Source organism: Vicia villosa, linkage group LG2 (genome assembly GCF_029867415.1).
Source record: "Vicia villosa cultivar HV-30 ecotype Madison, WI linkage group LG2, Vvil1.0, whole genome shotgun sequence".
NCBI classification, from domain to species: domain Eukaryota; kingdom Viridiplantae; phylum Streptophyta; class Magnoliopsida; order Fabales; family Fabaceae; genus Vicia; species Vicia villosa.
This window is the reverse complement of record NC_081181.1, coordinates 230416608-230435973: the sequence shown is the minus strand read 5'-3', so window position 1 is coordinate 230435973 and position 19366 is coordinate 230416608. Positions and strand designations below refer to the sequence as shown.

The 19366-nt window shown below is 31.9% G+C and overlaps 1 protein-coding gene across 1 annotated transcript; it reads right to left on the bottom strand.

The window, feature by feature from the left end:
* Positions 1–109: 109 nt before the first annotated feature.
* Positions 110–5143, bottom strand: LOC131654202 (beta-galactosidase 1-like). The gene is made up of 18 exons (XM_058924629.1): positions 4669–5143; positions 4439–4534; positions 4208–4320; positions 4053–4119; positions 3832–3924; positions 3589–3732; positions 3394–3482; positions 3183–3288; positions 3004–3091; positions 2797–2915; positions 2535–2699; positions 2257–2435; positions 2052–2161; positions 1830–1939; positions 1629–1739; positions 1218–1537; positions 789–1125; positions 110–675 (listed from the first exon to the last, which is right to left on the bottom strand). Exons 1-18 carry the CDS (start codon positions 4837–4839, stop codon positions 565–567), a joined length of 2529 nt encoding a protein of 842 aa, XP_058780612.1. The 5' UTR covers positions 4840–5143; the 3' UTR covers positions 110–564.
* Between the last annotated feature and the right edge of the window lie 14223 nt (positions 5144–19366).

The window sequence follows — 19366 nt, the reverse complement described above, 5'->3', positions numbered from 1 at the left end:
TTTTCTTCTCTTGGAAGTTATAGATTCTTTCGTGCCATAGTTGGTAACGTATATGCATGTATGTTTCCATGAAAACAGAATCATCCAACAAAAAAGCAACAAAATCATATTCTGTTCTTCTACTTTTTCCATATGATTGATCATGTTTCATTATATAAAGTTTCTTACAAGAAGAAAACAATCAAGTTTCTATCAATGTAGCTTACAATAGAAAAATAATACTAATAATACAAGAAGCAAGATGCTTCCACACTATAATAATCAATTGCACATGGACTTGGACTCAGAATAATATTAGTCTCTTTGTGCATCTAAGAAAATTTTCTTCACCTTTCACATTTGTTATACAAGAATAACACAAAATATATACACACATCCACAATCATTTCAGCAATCTCTACCGGCTTCCAACCAGATGGTGTGTTGTGTTTTCTGCAACTTCACTTCTGTAAAAGCCAAATTAATGCTTGTGGTTATGATCTTCAAGTACTTTAGAATTTCGTTGAGGCAAAAATACAGTGGTCGATGTCGGAGAAAAATCAAGCTAGAAAGTGGTTGAAATTATCAGGTACAAATGGCCTCGACCGAGAGTTTCTTCAAGACATTTGGACACGGATCTCCTCCAAAATTTTCAGGGGACACCGTTACCTTGCACGAGTTCTGTCCAACACAATTCTGCAACAACAAAAGTCACAATCAAACATTAAAAAATGGATGTGTGACGATTTTGATAGGTTGACAGTGTAAAAAATCTATATCGAAAACTATGTTTAGCTATATAGCAATACCTTTTCAAAAGCATTATAAGACTTGTGAGCATGGCAACTTCCTTCATGGAAGTTTCCACAAGACCCTATTGGATTACCAAAGCTAGCAAATTTGATTGATGATATTTTCTGTCCAGGGCCACATGATAGATGAGCTTTTGGTCTAATAGGTTTGGTGGATTTGCCAGAACTTTGCATTTGATAACTTATAAGATTCGGTTGCCACTCGTAAATATCCGCACATACACTGTCTATATCCCTTCTAACCAAAAAGATTCCATTCGGATCTCCACCCAATTCTTCAAACACAACCAATAGATTTCCGGTTGGTTCCAACCATGAACGAGGAACGTGGTACCTGAAATTACCATCCATTGATTAGTTTGTCAAATAGTTTCTCATTGTCATTGGTATTAAACAAAAATAAGCGAGTTTATGTTTCTCACTCACCATCTTTGAGAAGCCTCGCCGCAGTTACTTCTACATTTATTCTCGGTATAAGTTCCTGCATAGTCACAGTTATCACATTTACCAGATGCTGCTTTATAAGCAGGCCAGTAACGGCCAAGATTCTGTCCGTTTAACCACACTTGTCCTTTTCCCATGCTTCCCATGTCTAAAGCAAACGGTGCAACTCCGGCCGGGGCATCAAAAGTAGTTTTGTACCAAGTCAACGGCTGCATTTGAGAAACTAAACTTCCTTGTACCCAATCCACGGAAGAACTTCCACTAAGAGAATGAAGACTCAAGGCTTCACCATTGAGACCAACCTAAATAAAATGGTAATTAAAATGAATTTCGAGCAAAATTAAGCAATATAGAGAGAGAAAAAGCACGGCGAATGTTTGTGTAGAATAGAACCTTATAAGACCATTTCTGCCAAGACAAGTCCCGTCTACCTTCGTCAAGACCATTTAACGTGATTGGGCCAAGAACACCAGCATTCCATGTTTCGAAATGAGGGCCAACATTCTGTGATTCCGACATATCAACTTAGTATCCTAATGAGGTTTCGAACAATATATTTTTAGTGCATGTGTGTGTGCGCGAGAGAGAACGTACCGGGAGTCCAACTGCAACACTTAGAAGAGAGATTTTGTTGACACCAGGCCTTAACTTCACACTCTGGCTAAATGTTAGCTTGGGGAATTCCAAGCTTCCATAAATAGTTCCTAATCAAAAGTATTTATATGATAAGCGCTTAATTAAGTTATTTTTCCTAACAAAGTCTCGTCGTTGAATTTAATGTTAATGAAATTTGTAATGCAGGGTTGTGCTCCTCACCTGACAGTTGACCATTGACAAAAACATGCATAGCATGCCCAGCGGATAACACCGTAAGAACAGGATCGTCTCCACCCCTCAAAAATCCTTCATTGGGATCAATTACAACACTGGCAAAAAAAAAAAAGGGAACTATAAGAATGGAAAAACCAAAATGAACAATAAGAGTTATCATTTAAAAACTGCAGAGTTGTTTATTACTCACTCTGTGGAGTACCACAAGTAATCGGTTAAATCTCTTGTTGTATTTAACTGCTCCAATAGACCAGTCATGGTGAAGGAACTATCATCAGTTGAGGCTGTTTGTTCAGTAAAGACTTCCCAAGAGAGTCCACCGTGAATAGGAATGCGACTCATCTTCATCTGGGCACTCTGCGAACCAACCTGCACAAAGATTTCGGAAGATTTTAGTTTTAAATTCACTCAATCACATATATTTGATCAAGCTCGTGTGAAATAAAAATGCTTTTTTTCCTGTCTCACCCTTGCGGTGTTATAGACCGTTGTTTTGCAGTCGGGAAGAATGCTTATAGACCAAGGAGGCAAGTTGTAATGCATGTTTCCAAATGGCACTGTTGCAAAAGATTTTGGATTATAGTTTGCAAGAAACGCGGCACAAGCTCCTGACTTCGATTTAAACACATGAGCCTGCACAAAAACCGAAAGACAAAAATCAGCCACGCTATAATATAAAGCATTTTACAAGTTTGATAATTTTCACATAACTGAAAGAAGTCATGCATACCTCTTGATAGGTTCCGATCCGTGTAAGGGTAGGATCTCCCGAAACTAAAGCAGGTTCACAGAGTTTTATTGCTCTGTGTAAATCCTTCAGATGACCCCATTTCGGTTGCCTCAGCAATCCTACATAGAGAAGAAACAAAATTCAGAACACTACTTATGTGAAGTTCTTCTTATTGGTTATGTTAAGTATTTGAATCCTTTGTAATACCGTATTCATCAAGAGGTGCATCGTAGTCATAGCTTGTAGCAATGAAAGGACCACCAGCAGTTCTACCGAAATTTGTTCCTCCATGATACTAAAATGAATGAAACAAAAGGCTGAGTTCAATACTTAAAAGTAATTAACCGATACAATTACACATTAAACTCAATAAACAATGAAGTTACCATGTAATAATTGATAAACGACCCCCCTTTTTGAATAAATCTTGCAACTGAAAACGCCATGTCTTCAGCCGGTCGGTGAGGTACCGGACCTCCAAACTCAGTAAACCTGCAAGCATAAAAGAAGCAATGTATAGTCACAACAAGTTATATCTATCTTGTATTTATCTTAATCTTATGAAAACATAAGAAATCAGAAACAAGGCATTAATACCAGCCAGTCCAAGCTTCCGTCCACATCTTTGGTTTAGAAGCCTTATTTGGAGAGAAATAATCGCAATAGAAGCCATTGCAGGTGTTAATCTGTGTTTGACATCGAAATTAGAAGATGAAATCCTTAGAGGCTTAAAAGAATGTATCATGAATAAAATGTTTCCTTAAAAAAAACGAACAATTCGGCAGAACTTACAACAGGATCAGGAGCGTCATCTTGCTTGCACATTATCCACGGAACTCCGGTACCGAGTCCTATAGCCATATCTGCTGCCCATTTTGTATAGGACTTACCTGGAGCACCAATTTCATACTCCACAGGTCCATATTCATTTTCAATCTATACAAAATCACAAGTTCTTGTCAATAAATAAAACCTAAAAATACTATAAAAGCAAAGTTGAGTTAAGTAGAAAGCCAGTAGTATCTTTTAATTTACCTGGGATAGAATTATTGGACCACCTTGAGACTCATATAACCTTTCTTCTTTCATCATACCAACAATCTTCTCAGTAAACTTTTGCATTTGAAACTTCATTATGCCAATGTAAAAACCAAGAGCAATTAGATTTTAGAAGATTCTATATAATCAATGAAAAAGAAGAAAAAAAACTGAGAATTTTAACAATTCATAAGGTATAATAATAACTGAAATGTTACCTTAAATGGTTCATTGTCTGTTCTGAAACTGATTCCAGGAATGTACTTCAACCAAACAGGAAAACCCCTGAAAACCAATTAAGCAAATCTAGTTTGAGTTTGACATGTGTCAAATATTTTTTCCAAAAAAAGAGGAAAAAGAACAATAACCCTACCCAAAGTTCCACTCAGCACAAACATATGGACCAATCCTTAGATGAACATAGAGACCAGCTTGCTGCACCACCTTTATGAACTTCACCAAATCATAGTTCCCCTCAAAATAATACTACATCAATCAAGAAAACAAAAAAAAAATAGAAAGATTATTTTCACTAATCACTTATGCACTGTTTAAGCAAAACAAAACTACTACTAAAAAAAGCATTTTTATCATTAGTTATTACTTTGCCAGGTGAAGGTTCATGTCCATTCCAGAAAACATAAGTCTGAATCACATCTAAACCTCCTTCTTTAGCCTTCTGAATAAGATCTGGCCACATCTGAAGTAAGAAAAAATTGAAAAATTGTTATGAAAATCACTTAAGTCATAAGAAGAAGAAAAAAGAAACTTTAAGATACCCTTTAGATAAAAACAAGAAAACACAATGACCCAGAAGCTCATTCACAAAAATACCTCAGGGGTGCTTCTTGGATAATGAATGGATCCAGAAATGAGGATCCTTCTTTGACCATGAATAGTGATAGCTTTAGAGTCATAAGACACAGAAGCTGTAGCATAACCAATAAGAGAACATGAAAACTGAAGAAGTAGTAGTAGAAGAATCAGTGCTGACATGTTCCACATTATGAGCTTGAAGTTTGTTGAATAATGGCTTATGGATAATACAATAAACCTTATCTTTCAAGATGGTAAAGTGAAAGAAGTGAGATGAAGAAGAAGGAAGTAACAAAGAAGTAGCTTTGATTCTACTTTTCCTTCTCTTCACTATTGGTGTTTTGTTTGAGTTCACTTTTTCTTTTTGCAGAGTGATAAATAAATGAAAAGGAGATAGATATCATTTAAAAAAAAAGTGTAAAGAATAGCTATGAGTTTGAGAGAGACAGTGTTTAATGTTGTTTTGAGGGAAATGAGGTTAAATTAAAGGTGGTACATTAATAATATTAAAATGAGTTTAATGTGGTAGGAAAATGAGGAGTGGTTTGCAGCTGCATTTATAGAGTGATGAAGAATCATTGAATGGACAGTGTGAAAAGGAGAATGGGACCTACATGGCACTTGTCTTTATTTGTCACCCTTTGATGCCGACATTGGCCCAATCAAACCCCATGATTTTCGATTTATGCACTTTTTATATACTATTTCTTTGCAAATTTCAATTTCAATCCTATAATAGTAGGGTATTTTTTTTGACAAAGCTTTAATAGTAGTAATAATAATGGTTAATAAGTATCATTTTGTTAATCTATAAATTAATTTAAAGGAAACTTAGATATTTTTGTGAGAAAATCAATGATTAGTTATGAAGTATAGTTGTTTATTTCATTCGTCACATAATAAATATTTTATCTAATTTACTTTATTTTTTATTTCTATCTACAAGATATAATAAGTGATTGAACACATTAAAGTATTTAACATTTGTCTTTCTTCTCCTCCATAGCTCATAATGAGTAACCAGGTACCTAGACGAATGGTAACTCGATTATGAATATGACACCTAATAATATTCGTTGTCTCAGCTTAAAAGTGCTATGAAAGTTTTTTGGTATGAATTGTAACTCTTGTCATTTATTGGAAAGTACGATTTTTTTTTTTGCTCAAGAGTACCATTTTATTGAGGTGTGATTGAAGCTGAAAACTCATGAGTTATTTAGAGAGGCTTGTGTTCTCGAATTCTTTTCCATGATCATTGCGAATATGAATGATCTTATCAATTTTTTCTCCTATTTCATCTTGCAAATGTTGGCATAAACCTTCAAAGGCAGTGAATGTATTAAACTTTTTAGGATTGAAATAAATTCAAGTATACCTTGAGTAATCATCAATACAATTCAAGTACACAAGTAGTGGTAAGATGTTGGACATTTTTGTGATACATCTTAGCCTTCTTTACTATCGATGTGGGATTTGGATGAGTATCCATTTTAACACAACATATATTTCCTTCTTTCAAAGTCTCACATCTCGTCACTTCATAGTCAATTTCATCCTCACAAAGAAAAAGACCGTCTTCGTAACTGACCATATTTGCAGAATGGGCACTTTTCAATTCTTCTGACCTCTTCTTTATGCTTTAATCCTCTATAAATTATAGACATCTAGATTGCATGTGAACATATTGTTAACATTAATGACACTTGACATAACTAATATCTCTTGGTTGAAAAATTCTAATATATTGATCACCATAGTTCTTTCTTTGCCCTCATTTGCCTACTAGTACCTGGTCAAATGATAATCAAAGATTTCTATAATCGTCCTCTAACTACTACTAGTATTTATAGTATGAACTTGCATCTCAAACTGAGTCTTTTCCATCACAATTTCTAAAAGATTCATCCCCCCGGGAAGTTTCTTTTGGGAAGCAAGCCCCTCAACTTATCCGCTTATCGGAAAGAGTAGTCTTTATCTTCTTCCCTTAAGGTCGTTCACTAAAAGTAATACATTTGTAATTGATAAACTTTGATCCTCCAAGTTTCACTCCCAACAGCTCATAACCTTTCCTACCTCTTGTATAACCATTGAAGACATAATCCACAACTTTACCACCAAATTGAATTGACCTAATTTGATCAATAAGCAAAATTTTGACGACCTTTAAATTAAAGTAGGTTACAATTTTCCTACTTCAAACCTCCATAAGTGTTTGGAAGTGTATTCATGTAAATGAATACATGTTGCTCAAGTAAGTTGCTTTGACACCATCCTTACTCTAGAAAATTCATATCAAGTCAACGGTCAAATGTGTATTTATCCCCTATCTTCTACAAAAATCATTCAAGTGTTCTAAAACAACCTTCAAGCATCCATCAAGCGTTGACCTCAAATCTCATAGCTTGTTCTTTTCATGAAAGTTTTCACTAAATGATGATGAATGAATAACAACATTTGAACCTTCAAAAATATATATGCCATATATTTTAGACCCTTTAGCTATTATAATTTCACCATGTAAAATCTTCAACACCTCATGTTCAACTCTAGTGCAACAGACTAAAACCTTGCAAGCCTTATTGTCACCAAGGTGAACCACATTCCACCTTCATTAAGCTATAACGTCTTAAAGTATTCTTTTCTTGAACACATGTGTCAAGAGAAACCTAAGTCCATGTCCCATTTTTCTTCAATCTCCAAACATGACACCACTAGTGCATCAACACTCTCATAATTATCCTTATCCGAGGCAAATACAATCTAAATATAATTATCATTGCCCCTCCTCTCGAGACAATCCTTCACGAAGGGACCGATTTTTTAACAAATAAAGTATTTTAACCTAGACTTGTCAAACTTCTTTGAATTGGACATCCCTCTACGCTCACTTCCTCTTCTTGAGACACTCAAGCCTTCACCACTATTGTCAATCTTCAAATCTTTCACCTTTGAAAATTCTTTGGATCTTACAGTTGAGTGCACTTCATCCAAAGCAATAGTTAATTCCTTGCCATAAATAATGGTTTCCTTGAAGTTCTCAAATAATATGGGTTATGAGATCAACAAGAGTGAAACCTAATTCTCTTATTTAATCTTCACCTAAATATTCTTCAAATTACCAATGATATTGTGAAATTTGATCAAATGCTCTACTATGGATTTGTTCTCTACCATTTAGAATTAGTACAGTCGTTGTTTCAGACACAAATATTAGTCAAATACTTGGTCATATATAATGATTAAAGTTTTTCCCACCTCGAAGCCATAACAGTTTTCCTGACGACTTCCCTTGGAACTTTATTCCTGATGCCACAAGATAATGACACTCCTCACCTTTCAATTCAATAGATTTCTCTTGAGTTAATATTACTTGCATCTTCATTTTCCATAATCCCAAATTGTTGTCTCCATAAAACTAGTCGATCTTCCATTTAGAGTTCATGGTGCTCATTTGTAAACAAAATTCCTTTGCCCCGTGGTGAGAATCACTTCTTTTGAAATTGACAAGTTCAATCACATCGATAAATTTGATGTGTGATGACAAGGAACAACAAAAACCAAAATAAGTAGTCTTCAGCAAAAATAACTTTATGTCTAATAGGACAATAACTTAACTTGACAAAAGATGATAAGAGATAAAAAAACATAATAACTTGTTTACCAAGTTTGATTAAACGGTCTCCTCTAAGGAAGATAATGGATATTCGATTCACTATATTTTTAAAAATTGTTACAAAATTTTACAAATAAGTTACAAGAAAAAAGTCACTCAAGTTCTCAAGAACAAACCTATTTTCTATCAAAATATTTTTCAATCTCTCCAACTCTCTATAAGAATTAAAAAAACCTAAGGTGTTTAAAAGTGTTTCCCAATATCTTCAACTCTATATATGAATCACTTTCCAAAGTTTTTATAAGTGTTTCTAAATCCCCTTAGATACCTTCAAAGGTTTACCTCAATCCCGGTCTCTCTAAGTTTTCTCTTACTGGAATTTTCACTTCTTTCCTCTATCTTCACCGGTAAAATTCTAAAGATGGTGAAGACAAGAATGATGGGGATACATATTTATAACTGTTGAAATACAACAAATGTTTAACGTCCCAAAATACAACCCATAATAAATATATACAAAAACAAAAAATAACCAAGTTCGATACACCAAAAAAATACCTGGACCGAATACAATATCTGACAGGCTTAAATGACTTGCCATACCCAGCCTGATTTCGACCCACCGTCCTCTGGAAAAACCACTAAGCACCATTGTTGCTCTCCATATCACCACTTCGGCTCTGCCGTAACTGGCATCCTGCACTTCAACTCTATCATTGAAGTGCCTACTTGCGGTTTCAATACCTTATGTGAACCTTCTACCTGCTTTTTCTTTGATTTTCTAATTTCTACAATCTCAAAATAAGTTTCATTTCTCTATATCACTTAAGGTTTGAAGACATACATCAACAACTAAAATTATTATATGTACGTATGTGGAACATAAAAGATGACACACGTGATTGTCTGCTTCTTTTACATATTTCAATTTTAGTGTATTAAGTTTGATATTTTATGAGTTAATTTTAAAAAATTATAGATACTAACAAAATCAATGTATTTAAGGTATGAGGATAGTATTGAGAAAATCAAAATGAACATGATAAAAGTGAATTCTCATTAAGTAGTGTAATTTAGCTCACAAGTAATAACTTTAATAATCTCTATAACTAACTTCTAACTAAAACAAAGTTAGTTATCATCCAGTAACCTTCTAATTGTTATAGTACACCCTCCTTATGCTCCTCATCACCCTTTGTTCTCTTGATATTTATATACTTTAATATATGGTAATAGTAATTTGTTTTTAGATAAAGTAAATTGAAATAATCATTTGCATGATCATTGAATTGACTTTTAAGCTTTTAAATTTTGAAAATTTATTGGATAAAACTTGAGTTGCAATGGAATAAAATAGTTTGAACTTTAAAAGGATGCTTAATTTGCATTGATATGGAATTCCATATTGTTTGACTAGCAATCAACAGCAAAGTAGTTAAATTTATTACATTTATAACACTGAATCTTTCTTTTGTCAAACTTTTATTTTCCTTTCTCATGTTTCTTCTCATCAAAATTGGAGGCTTATGACTTCTGAGAAGCACGATGTCTCTTCTTGGCCTCTGACTGCTTCTGATTCTTTTTACATGAAGACACTTTCAGGGTCTGGACTACCTCTCTTTCAGAGTTTCTCTCAGTTAGACGAAACTCTTGTACCTCCAGACTACTCTGCAACTCTTCAATTGCTGAGGTTTTTATAATGTTCAATTGCTACAACAATGTAATCAACCTGAAGAGTAAGTGATATTAGTACCTTCTCAATAATAACTTCTTAAGATAGCATTTCTCTACAAACCTTCATCTCATTGGTGACCACAATCACTCTGGAGATGTAATCTCGTACCTTCTCATTGTTCTTTATGTTGAGATTCTCACATTGTATACGTGAATTTTGAAGATTCACCTTACCTTATTCACTGATGCATCACCACCGTAGTACCGTCCGAGTGTGTCCCACGTAGTCTTCGCCGTCGTTGAATCAACGATCTTCTCAAGCACGTTTGTATCCATACTTTGATGGATATAAAACAACGCTTTCTGATCCTTCTTCCACGTTTCTCTTTGTCTATTTCTTTGTGCTTTAGTCGCATCTGATGCAACCAGCGTGTAACCGTCATTGACAAGATCAAGAACATCTTGAGCATCAAACAACACGCGCATCTGAATCATCCATTAATTCCAGTTCTTTCTATCAAATACAGGAAGTTTGTGTTCAAGCTATAATTTTCGCTGCTCATATTCATTCTTGTGTAAGTTCACTTAGAACTCACCAACACTCTTGTTTCCCAATCCCTCAAAATCAAAAAATGTGATTCTGTTTCGACTTTGATCTTCAATTCACTGTGAATTGAATGAGCAGAAATCAATCACACACGTCTCACGTACACTCGTGTTTCCTTGTGAATCTAACCAGGGCTCTAGATGCCAATTATTGGCGCACAAGATTAAAGATAGAAATGAAGATGAAAGAAGAGAGAACAAATAGATATGTAACTAACTTTTAAAGAAAAAGTGAAATTTAGTTATACCCTCTCTATTACACAAAATGAAATCTCTATTATAAGGTGTAACTTGAGCTTAATATTTATACCACTAGAAAAATTAAAATTAAAATGCATCTCAAATTAAATATAAATGCAAACTTAAATAAAATATTAACTAATTAAATTGTGTTAAATTTGAATTAGACTTTAACACAAATCACTTGCACTTATATGATCATTTGCAATTATATGAAATTCCACATTGAGTTGCATTGATGTGTATACTTCTATTCATATCTTAACTATTTTGCCTATTTCAACATGTGAACACCTTATCCTCTTTACAGTTTATAAATAATGCAAATGAGTTTAGATATTCGAGCATTCTCCTCTATCATTGTGATTATGCATGGAGTAGCTGCAATGCCTGACAAAGTATTTGGAACTAAATGTATTATAACCATCCTATAATAGGGGGAAAGAAAAGTAATGGACCAGGTTAATGCTTTGTTTGGTGAGAACAGGACTGTTTAAGACACTAGAGCTTTCAGAGGAAAAGTACCCTTGTATTATCTGTATAGTTGGTGATTAGCTGTGATCTACATAGACCCTCCTCATTAAGGAATTTGCTCCTGCTTTTTGTGACCAAAAATACCATTTTGTTGTTGACCAATGATATTATACTAATACAACTCATATAATAATGGCACATTACATTTACATATGAAATTAGATTTCTTATATTTGACATCACACGTTTACTTTGAAAATATCGATAAACCAAAATTAATTAATATTAATAATAGTTACCTTCTCATTTTATAATATAAAATATTAAAATTAAATTCAACGTCTAAATTTAAAAGAACAACTCTAATATTCTGAAAGACAAAACTCATATACAATTTCTTTATTGTGATTTTTTATTTTTCAATAAAAATATATTAAATAAATTATTTTCTCTTAAGCAATTTTATTTTATTTTCACTTTCTAAAAAATATTCAAATATAATTATCATATTAGAAAATAATAAAAATTATTTCTAATGAATTTAAGTTTTCTGAATCTACGCATATCTATAATATAAGAAAAGTTGTTGGTCTGTAAATCACAAAAATATCCTTTTGTTATCTTAGTCTAAATTAGTAATAATTTATGGGCAAAAAGTGTCTTTTGTTGGTTTTTTTCAACCCACTTTTCACTTTCCAACTCACTTTTCACTTTTCATTTTTCAGTTTTCACTTTTCACTTTTATTACTTTATTATTATTATTTATAATAAATTATTAATCAAAATATTCCAATAAATTATTTTTTAATAAAAAATTATTATAATCATTTTAAATAATTATTAATTTATATTTAAAATAGTATTTAATTTTTAAAAATTAACTTTAGTAATTAATTATTAATAACGAAGAAATATAATTTGAAATCATTTTTATTTTAAGATACAATATTTTTTAAGAAAATAATTATAATTTTAGTTTAAAAAATTATTTCAATTAAAATAAATTTAAAAATATACTTGAAAAGGTGTGTTATTGGATAAAATACAAAAATGTGTGTCACTTATCATTAACTTTAATTTATATGATTCAAAATATTATTATATTAGTATATATCATTAATAAAGTTTATATAATTAAAATAACGTTTCCACAATTAAATATTAGAAAACTTATTTGTTATTGATGCCATTTCACAAATATATGTTATCAATGTAAATATGAGAAATATATATATATATATATATATATATATATATATATATATATATATATATATATATATATATATATATATATATATATATATATATATATATATATATATATATATATATATATATATATATATATATATATATATATATATATATATATATATATATATATATATGGGAAAAAAGTGTATTACTTATTCAATTGTAACATACTACTATTATTTATAGTCAAATTCTATTCATTCAAATATTTTTGTAAATGATACCTAAACAAAAATAATATTTGTATACGGAAAAAAATTTATTATTGATCTAAATATTTTTATATACGAAAAATAGTATTTACGATCCAAAAAATTTTACTCAAAAAATGTATACGGAAAAAAACTATTATTGATCTAAATATTTTTATATACGAAAATTTACAATTGATTCAGATATTTTTGTAAACGATACCTAAACATAAATAATATTTGTATATGGGAAAAATCTACTAATGATCTAAATATTTTTATATATGAAAAATGGTATTTGTGATCCAAAAAAAATTTATTCAAAAAAGGTATACGGGAAAAAATCTATTATTAATCTAAATATTTTTATATACGAAAATTTACAATTAATTCAGATATTTTTGTAAACGATACCTAAACATAAATAATATTTGTATATGGAAAAAATCTACTAATGATCTAAATATTTTTATAAATAAAAAATGGTATTTGTGATCCAAAAAATTTTGATTCAAAAATGGTATACGAGAAAAAAATATATTATTAATTTATATATTTTTATATACGAAAATTTACTATTGATTCAGATATTTTTTTAAATGATACATAAACATAAATAATATTTGTATACGAGAAAAAATCTATTATCGATCTAAATATTTTTATATACGAAAAATGGTATTTATGATCCAAAATTTTTTATTTAAATTTTATTTTTAATTTAAAATAAATATTTTATGTAAACAAATGCGCGTCAAACCAGAACCCGTGCGTATCCACAGGTTTGTTACTAGTTGGTTCCAAAATACAATCTTTTCTATTAGCACCGTACCATGTATTATTCCCATACCTCGTGACAAAATAATTGAACAGCACGTGATACGCACGTGGCCTACAAATTGATATTAAAATTTTTATTCTAACAAAAACTATGGCCACAAAAGAGTAATATACATGGGCTGCTTTTAATTTAAAATTATTGTATTAGCTGTGATTTTTGTTTTTTAGACCTTAATATTAAGGGACAACGACACTACATTTTTAAGGACACTTTAAAATATTTGAAAATTTTAAATAAAAAATTGTTCTTTAAAAAAATTATACACTAAAATTTTTACTACACATTTACACAAAGGATAAACAATCAATGTGCCAATGATTGGATATTGAAATTGAAATAAAAGATAAATTTAAAAAATTGTAGTATAAATTTATACAAAAGTCAAACACCGACCTGTATGATTTAAAAATTTTGAATGTGTATGAATTAAGACAATAAAAGATAAAACTAAAAGACTATATATATATACATATAGTATTGATGTATTTTTTTCTTTCATTGGTATCAAGTGGGTCAAGTCCTCTCGATCACAGTTACGGAAGATCGAACCATAATTCTTTTTATTAAGTCCAGCGTCAATTACTATTAAACTAATTAACGATTGGTTAGTATTGATGTCATATTTTGTCTATAAGCAAAACAAACACATGATTTTGCTTTTAAGATGGTCACTTTATAAATTGTATGGGAACCAAATATAATATTGTATGTTTGGAAACAATTCTACCCACCGCACATTTCTATATGTGTTTCAATAACATTTTAACGTAAAATCAGAAAGCTACAAATAGTAGTTTCGTATAAATACACGTTTACAAAATTTTCACTGCAGAAACAAACATAAGCTTAATTATATTATGTCTCACTTAGTATATTCACACCCTTAGAAATAATATAAAATATGTTAATTGTAATGTATTATTAATGTATTTTATTTAGTATTTGTTTACAATATGTTTTAATAAAGATTTAAATATGTTTTTAGTTCAAATAAATATTATATTCTTTTATTTAGTATAAATATATTACTTTTTGTCTTTGAAAAAAGATTACAATAATATTAGTCTGCATAATACTATTTTAATCCTTTAGATATTTTATACCCGTCTAGCCACAATCAAGTCACCTTTGTTGAGTTTCCACTTTCTAGAACCAAAGTGATTTACATAATCACAATCATCAAGCATATGCACAAAGATCAAATTAAAGCGGACTTCTAGAGCACGTTTGACACCTCCAAGCAATAATTGCATTCCCATGTTAGTTTGCAAGCAAACATCACCAACACCAATTACCTTAGATACATCATCGTTACCCATCTTCAACACTCCAAAGTCACCAGAAGTATAAGATGTGAAGAAATCCTTCTTTGGTGTAACATGCAATGTAGCACCACTGTCAACTATCCACATACTCCCGTCTAATGCGAGATTAACAGTCTTATGATTGTGCAAAATAACAAGATCATTACAAGTAGAAATAGTAATACAATCATCATCGTGATCTTCATGTTCTCTTTGTTTAGACTTACCTTTCTTGCCTTTATTATTCATTTTCCATTGATAATAATACTTTTGTACGTGTCATATTTTGTAACAATAATGACACTCCAAAACTCTAGTAAAGATAGCAATAGAAATAGTCCAAAAAGTTTTTCATCAAATTTGATACTCATTTCTGACATCTCATCAAGGAGCCCTTGAAATTCACTCAAGTAATCTAAAATAGAAGTTTCCTCCTTATACTTCAAAGTTATGAAGCTATTCAACAAGAGCAGTTTATTATTCCCTAATTTAGAGGCATACAAGGACTTTATCTTATCCTAAAAAGTTTTTGCATGTGTCTCATTAGTAATGTGATTATAAATATTATCTTCTACATATTGTCGTATAAAACCACATACATGTTGATGTTCAAACTCTCATTCTTCATCAGACACAAAATCCGACTTTGCGAAACTAAAAATCGATAAATGCAATTTCTTCACAAATAGTAAGTCTTTCATCTTGCCCTTCCACAAATGGTAATTAGAACCATTCAACAATACCATCTTCATATTTTTATTTAAGTCCATTATTCAAACAAGTAAAATAGTCATTAACCAAGAACTCTAATGTCACTCTGTTGGGTCATCATGAAGAGCGTCCACATTTGATAAAGAGCAACACATAAGTGAGAGAGACACCACATATTCACCCAAAACCTATGATGAAATACGAATATCCAAATTGCAACAATATTCTTTCGAATAAAACCAACTGACGAGGTAAGGCATTGTTTCACTTCCCAAATAGTGGAGATATAAGGAAGATAATCCCTCATCAACCCCTTTGAGCCTAGGAGTTGGTGTTTCTTTCTAAACGGAAAATCCTTAATCTTAACCTGGGGCCGGGTAGTTGTTCAGTTAAAATGACTAATGCATTTGATTCGCAAGAGAATCATTTCATCTCTAATGGAACCATTCCCGATACCCTCTCATAAGAGGTTCAATCACACATTCTTTTCTCGCACACATCATAAAGTGTTGAAGATATCATGAAGAACCAAAAAGCTCTTAGTGGTTGTTTCTCTTGAACCACCAATATGGCAGTCACAATTCTTTCAAATCAAGCAAACAAATGTCACACAATTTGTTTCAAAAAAAATGGATGATAAAATGATTTAAAAAATAAAAAAGGAATCACAGAAAAATCCTGCTAAGTCGAGAACATTAAAATGACTTAGGCAAAAATTAGAGCATCCCACTGGACTGAAAAACCTAAAAGAAACAGTCCAGGAAAAAAATTAGGGACAAAAAAAAATCAAATAAGAAGGATTACTAAAATCCTTGACAAAAGCAAGAACAAGCTTGTGTGACTACTAAACAAGAAGAGGTGACTGTCACCTCAAAGATTTAATCGGTTCTTAACCATCACACTTTCGCATGCAAAACCTCTTGGAAGTTGAATGTGTTTGTCAAATTAATTGAACGTAGGGCTGAAGATCTTCATGCAGAATGAAGTGGCTTAAAAGAAAATTTGGAGCCTTATATCCTTTGTTTCAAAAAATCGTGAATCAGACCACATTACAACATTCAAAAGACCTAATTGAAGCAAAGTTTATTTTGAAAGCATACTACAACAAAGTTGTGTTAACCTGACTGCATATTTACCTCCTGATCATCTGTTTTTATATCATACTTTCACATCATTTTTCACAACTTAAATATTCCAATTAGTGATCCATTCACCATACATTACAACATCGTTTCAATAATGATTTTGATTTTAACATTTGCATGAGCATCACATTAGAATTAGCATTTTTTGAAAGAACAAATTTATCTTAAAATCAACATTTAGTAACAAGGAGGTTCAAACAATGTACAATCAGTTGAGGAACTTGATCATGAGGTAAGTAGTCCGGTCAGGGAAAGAGTCATTTCAAAAGTTGATTAATCAGAGGCATATCTTTGTAAAGTTCATCCAGGGCATGCTACCTCAAAAACATCCTGAAGCAAGCCACTCTAAGGGTTAGTTAGTCAAAAGCATATCCCTTTAGGATCCAAACCATGCGGCCAAATCATCTCGAGATCACATCATGGCAAGCAATTTCCAAATGCATTCAGGTTTTTGGTACCTATTTGATGTTATATTTCTGCAAGAAAAAAATCAAATATTTGCAACCAGGAGGATCTTCCAATAGATCCCATTAGCAATATCTTCCAATAGATTCCAGTCAACATGATCTTCTAATAGTTCCCATCAGCAGGACCTTTCAATAGATTCCACTCAACAGAATCTTCCAATAAATTTCAATCAACAAGATCTTCCAATAGATCCCATAAGCACTATCTTCCAATAGACAGGGTCGGCCCAAGGGCCAAGCTGCCCAAGGTAGGGCTTTAGGCCTCAAAAGTTTGGGCTTAAAAAAGGCCTCAAATTTTTTTCATTTAGTTATAAAAAAATATAATGATACATGAGCTACATATATTATTGTAGTTAAGTTAGTAAAATATAGGCCTCATTTCCTTCTGGTCTTGATTTCAACTCTTAGCAACCACAAAGTTAATATTTTAAAATATATTTTGAAGACATCACTTTAAAATTTGCTTTAGGCCTCTAAATGGATTGGGCCGACCCTGCCAAAAGATTTCAATCAATGGAACCTTCCAATAGATCCCATCAGCAAGATCTTTTGATATATTCCAGTCAGCAGACCTTTCATCTCTACCTCAAGAATCTGCTAGTAAATTGACCTCGCATTCTCCATCACCAATAAAGGCACTTCGTTAAGAATTACTCTACTGCATATCCCTGGCAAAAGAAAAAAAAACTTTCTATAAACTCATAGCATTGCATCGCATTAAAGGGTAAAACTCATGTTTGTTTGTATTTAATTACCTTCTGTCATTGATATCATGAAGACCAAAGTCATTCATGTTATCTGGATAAAGATAATTAAATAGGGACAACTGTCATACCCCAATTTTACCCCTCAGTTCATTCTTATCATTAGGTCTAGTTGCACCTGCTTAGTCCATATAATATATTCATTTGCATAGTTCACTTGCATCATCATCATTTAGTAATGTTTGAAACGACACACAAAGGTTAGAGGTTTTTAACATATTGGATTGAAAGAAGAAATAGAACTTTGCTTGATATGACAAGGAGCATGTCGAAAGAGAAGAAGCTTGTTCACACCTTGTGGGGTGAAGTTGTTGCCACTACAACATATGTGTTCAATAGGTGTCCAACTAAGAAGCTGAAAGAAACTATTTCTTTTGAGAAATGGACTGGATATAATCAAAGTGAGAGTCATTTCAGAGTATTTGGTTATGCTTGTTACAAACATGTTCCAGGCGCTACTAGAAAGAAGCTGATTGATAGAAGCAAAGTAACGTTGATTGGGCACCATAATACATTTGCTTATAAGGTTTATTGTCCAGTCACTAATAAAGTAGAAGTCAATAGAGATGTCATTGTGAAGGAAGTAAAAGTGTGGGATTGGAGCAAGTCTTAATCTAACTCTGGTGTAGTGTTAACACCTGAGTTAACTTTTGAAGGAGGATCCGCCTCTAAAGGGGATTATGCCTCTGAAGATGAGTCAGAGTCTGAAGGTAACTTTGAAGTTGAATGAGACTCTGAAGACGAGTTTGACTCTGAAGGTGAATCTGATTCTGATCCTGATTCTAATGATGATCCAGACTCTGGTGGTAATCCAACCTTTGATTGGTGGTCATACCTCTAAAAATGGAACTTTTGAAGGTAGTCCTACATCTGATATTGTTTCAGCATCTGAAGAAGATTCTGAACAATTTCAAAGGCCATAAAGAATCAAATAAATACCAAAGATTTGCTGAGTTTGACATGTTGCAAGATACTGAGATATCCTTTGAAGGAAAAATCATTTAGTGTGCCATGTTAGTAGACTTTGAATCAGTTAGTATTGAAGAAGCTCTCAAGAAGAAAGTGTGGATGAAGGTCATGAAAGAAGAACTTGAGGCTATAGAAAGAAACAAAACTTGGGAGTTGACTGAACAAGAAAGTCATCAGTGTCAGATGGGTTTACAAATTGAAACTAAAGCCAGATGGATCAAATGGGAAACACAAAGCAAGGTTAGTAGCTAGAGGATTTCTATAGAAATCTGATTTAAACTACTTTGAGGTGTTTGCACCTATAGCTAGACATGAAATAATCAGACGGGTGTTTGCCATAGATGCAAATAGGAATTGGTCCCTGATGCATTTTGATGTGAAATTTGCTTTTATGAATGGTCCATTACAAGAGGAATTTTATGTGTCACAACCTCCTGGATTTTTGAAAAAGAATTTGGAA

Excerpts from the sequence above, each read along its gene's own strand:
- LOC131654202 (XM_058924629.1), bottom strand. The coding sequence starts at position 4,839 with ATGTGGAACATGTCAGCACTGATTCTTCTACTACTACTTCTTCAGTTT. Across the intron at positions 4,321-4,438 it reads ATGAACCTTCACCTGGCAAA|TATTATTTTGAGGGGAACTA; the intron begins GTAATAACTAAT and ends TGATTGATGTAG. Across the intron at positions 1,538-1,628 it reads GGCAGAAATGGTCTTATAAG|GTTGGTCTCAATGGTGAAGC; the intron begins GTTCTATTCTAC and ends CATTTTATTTAG.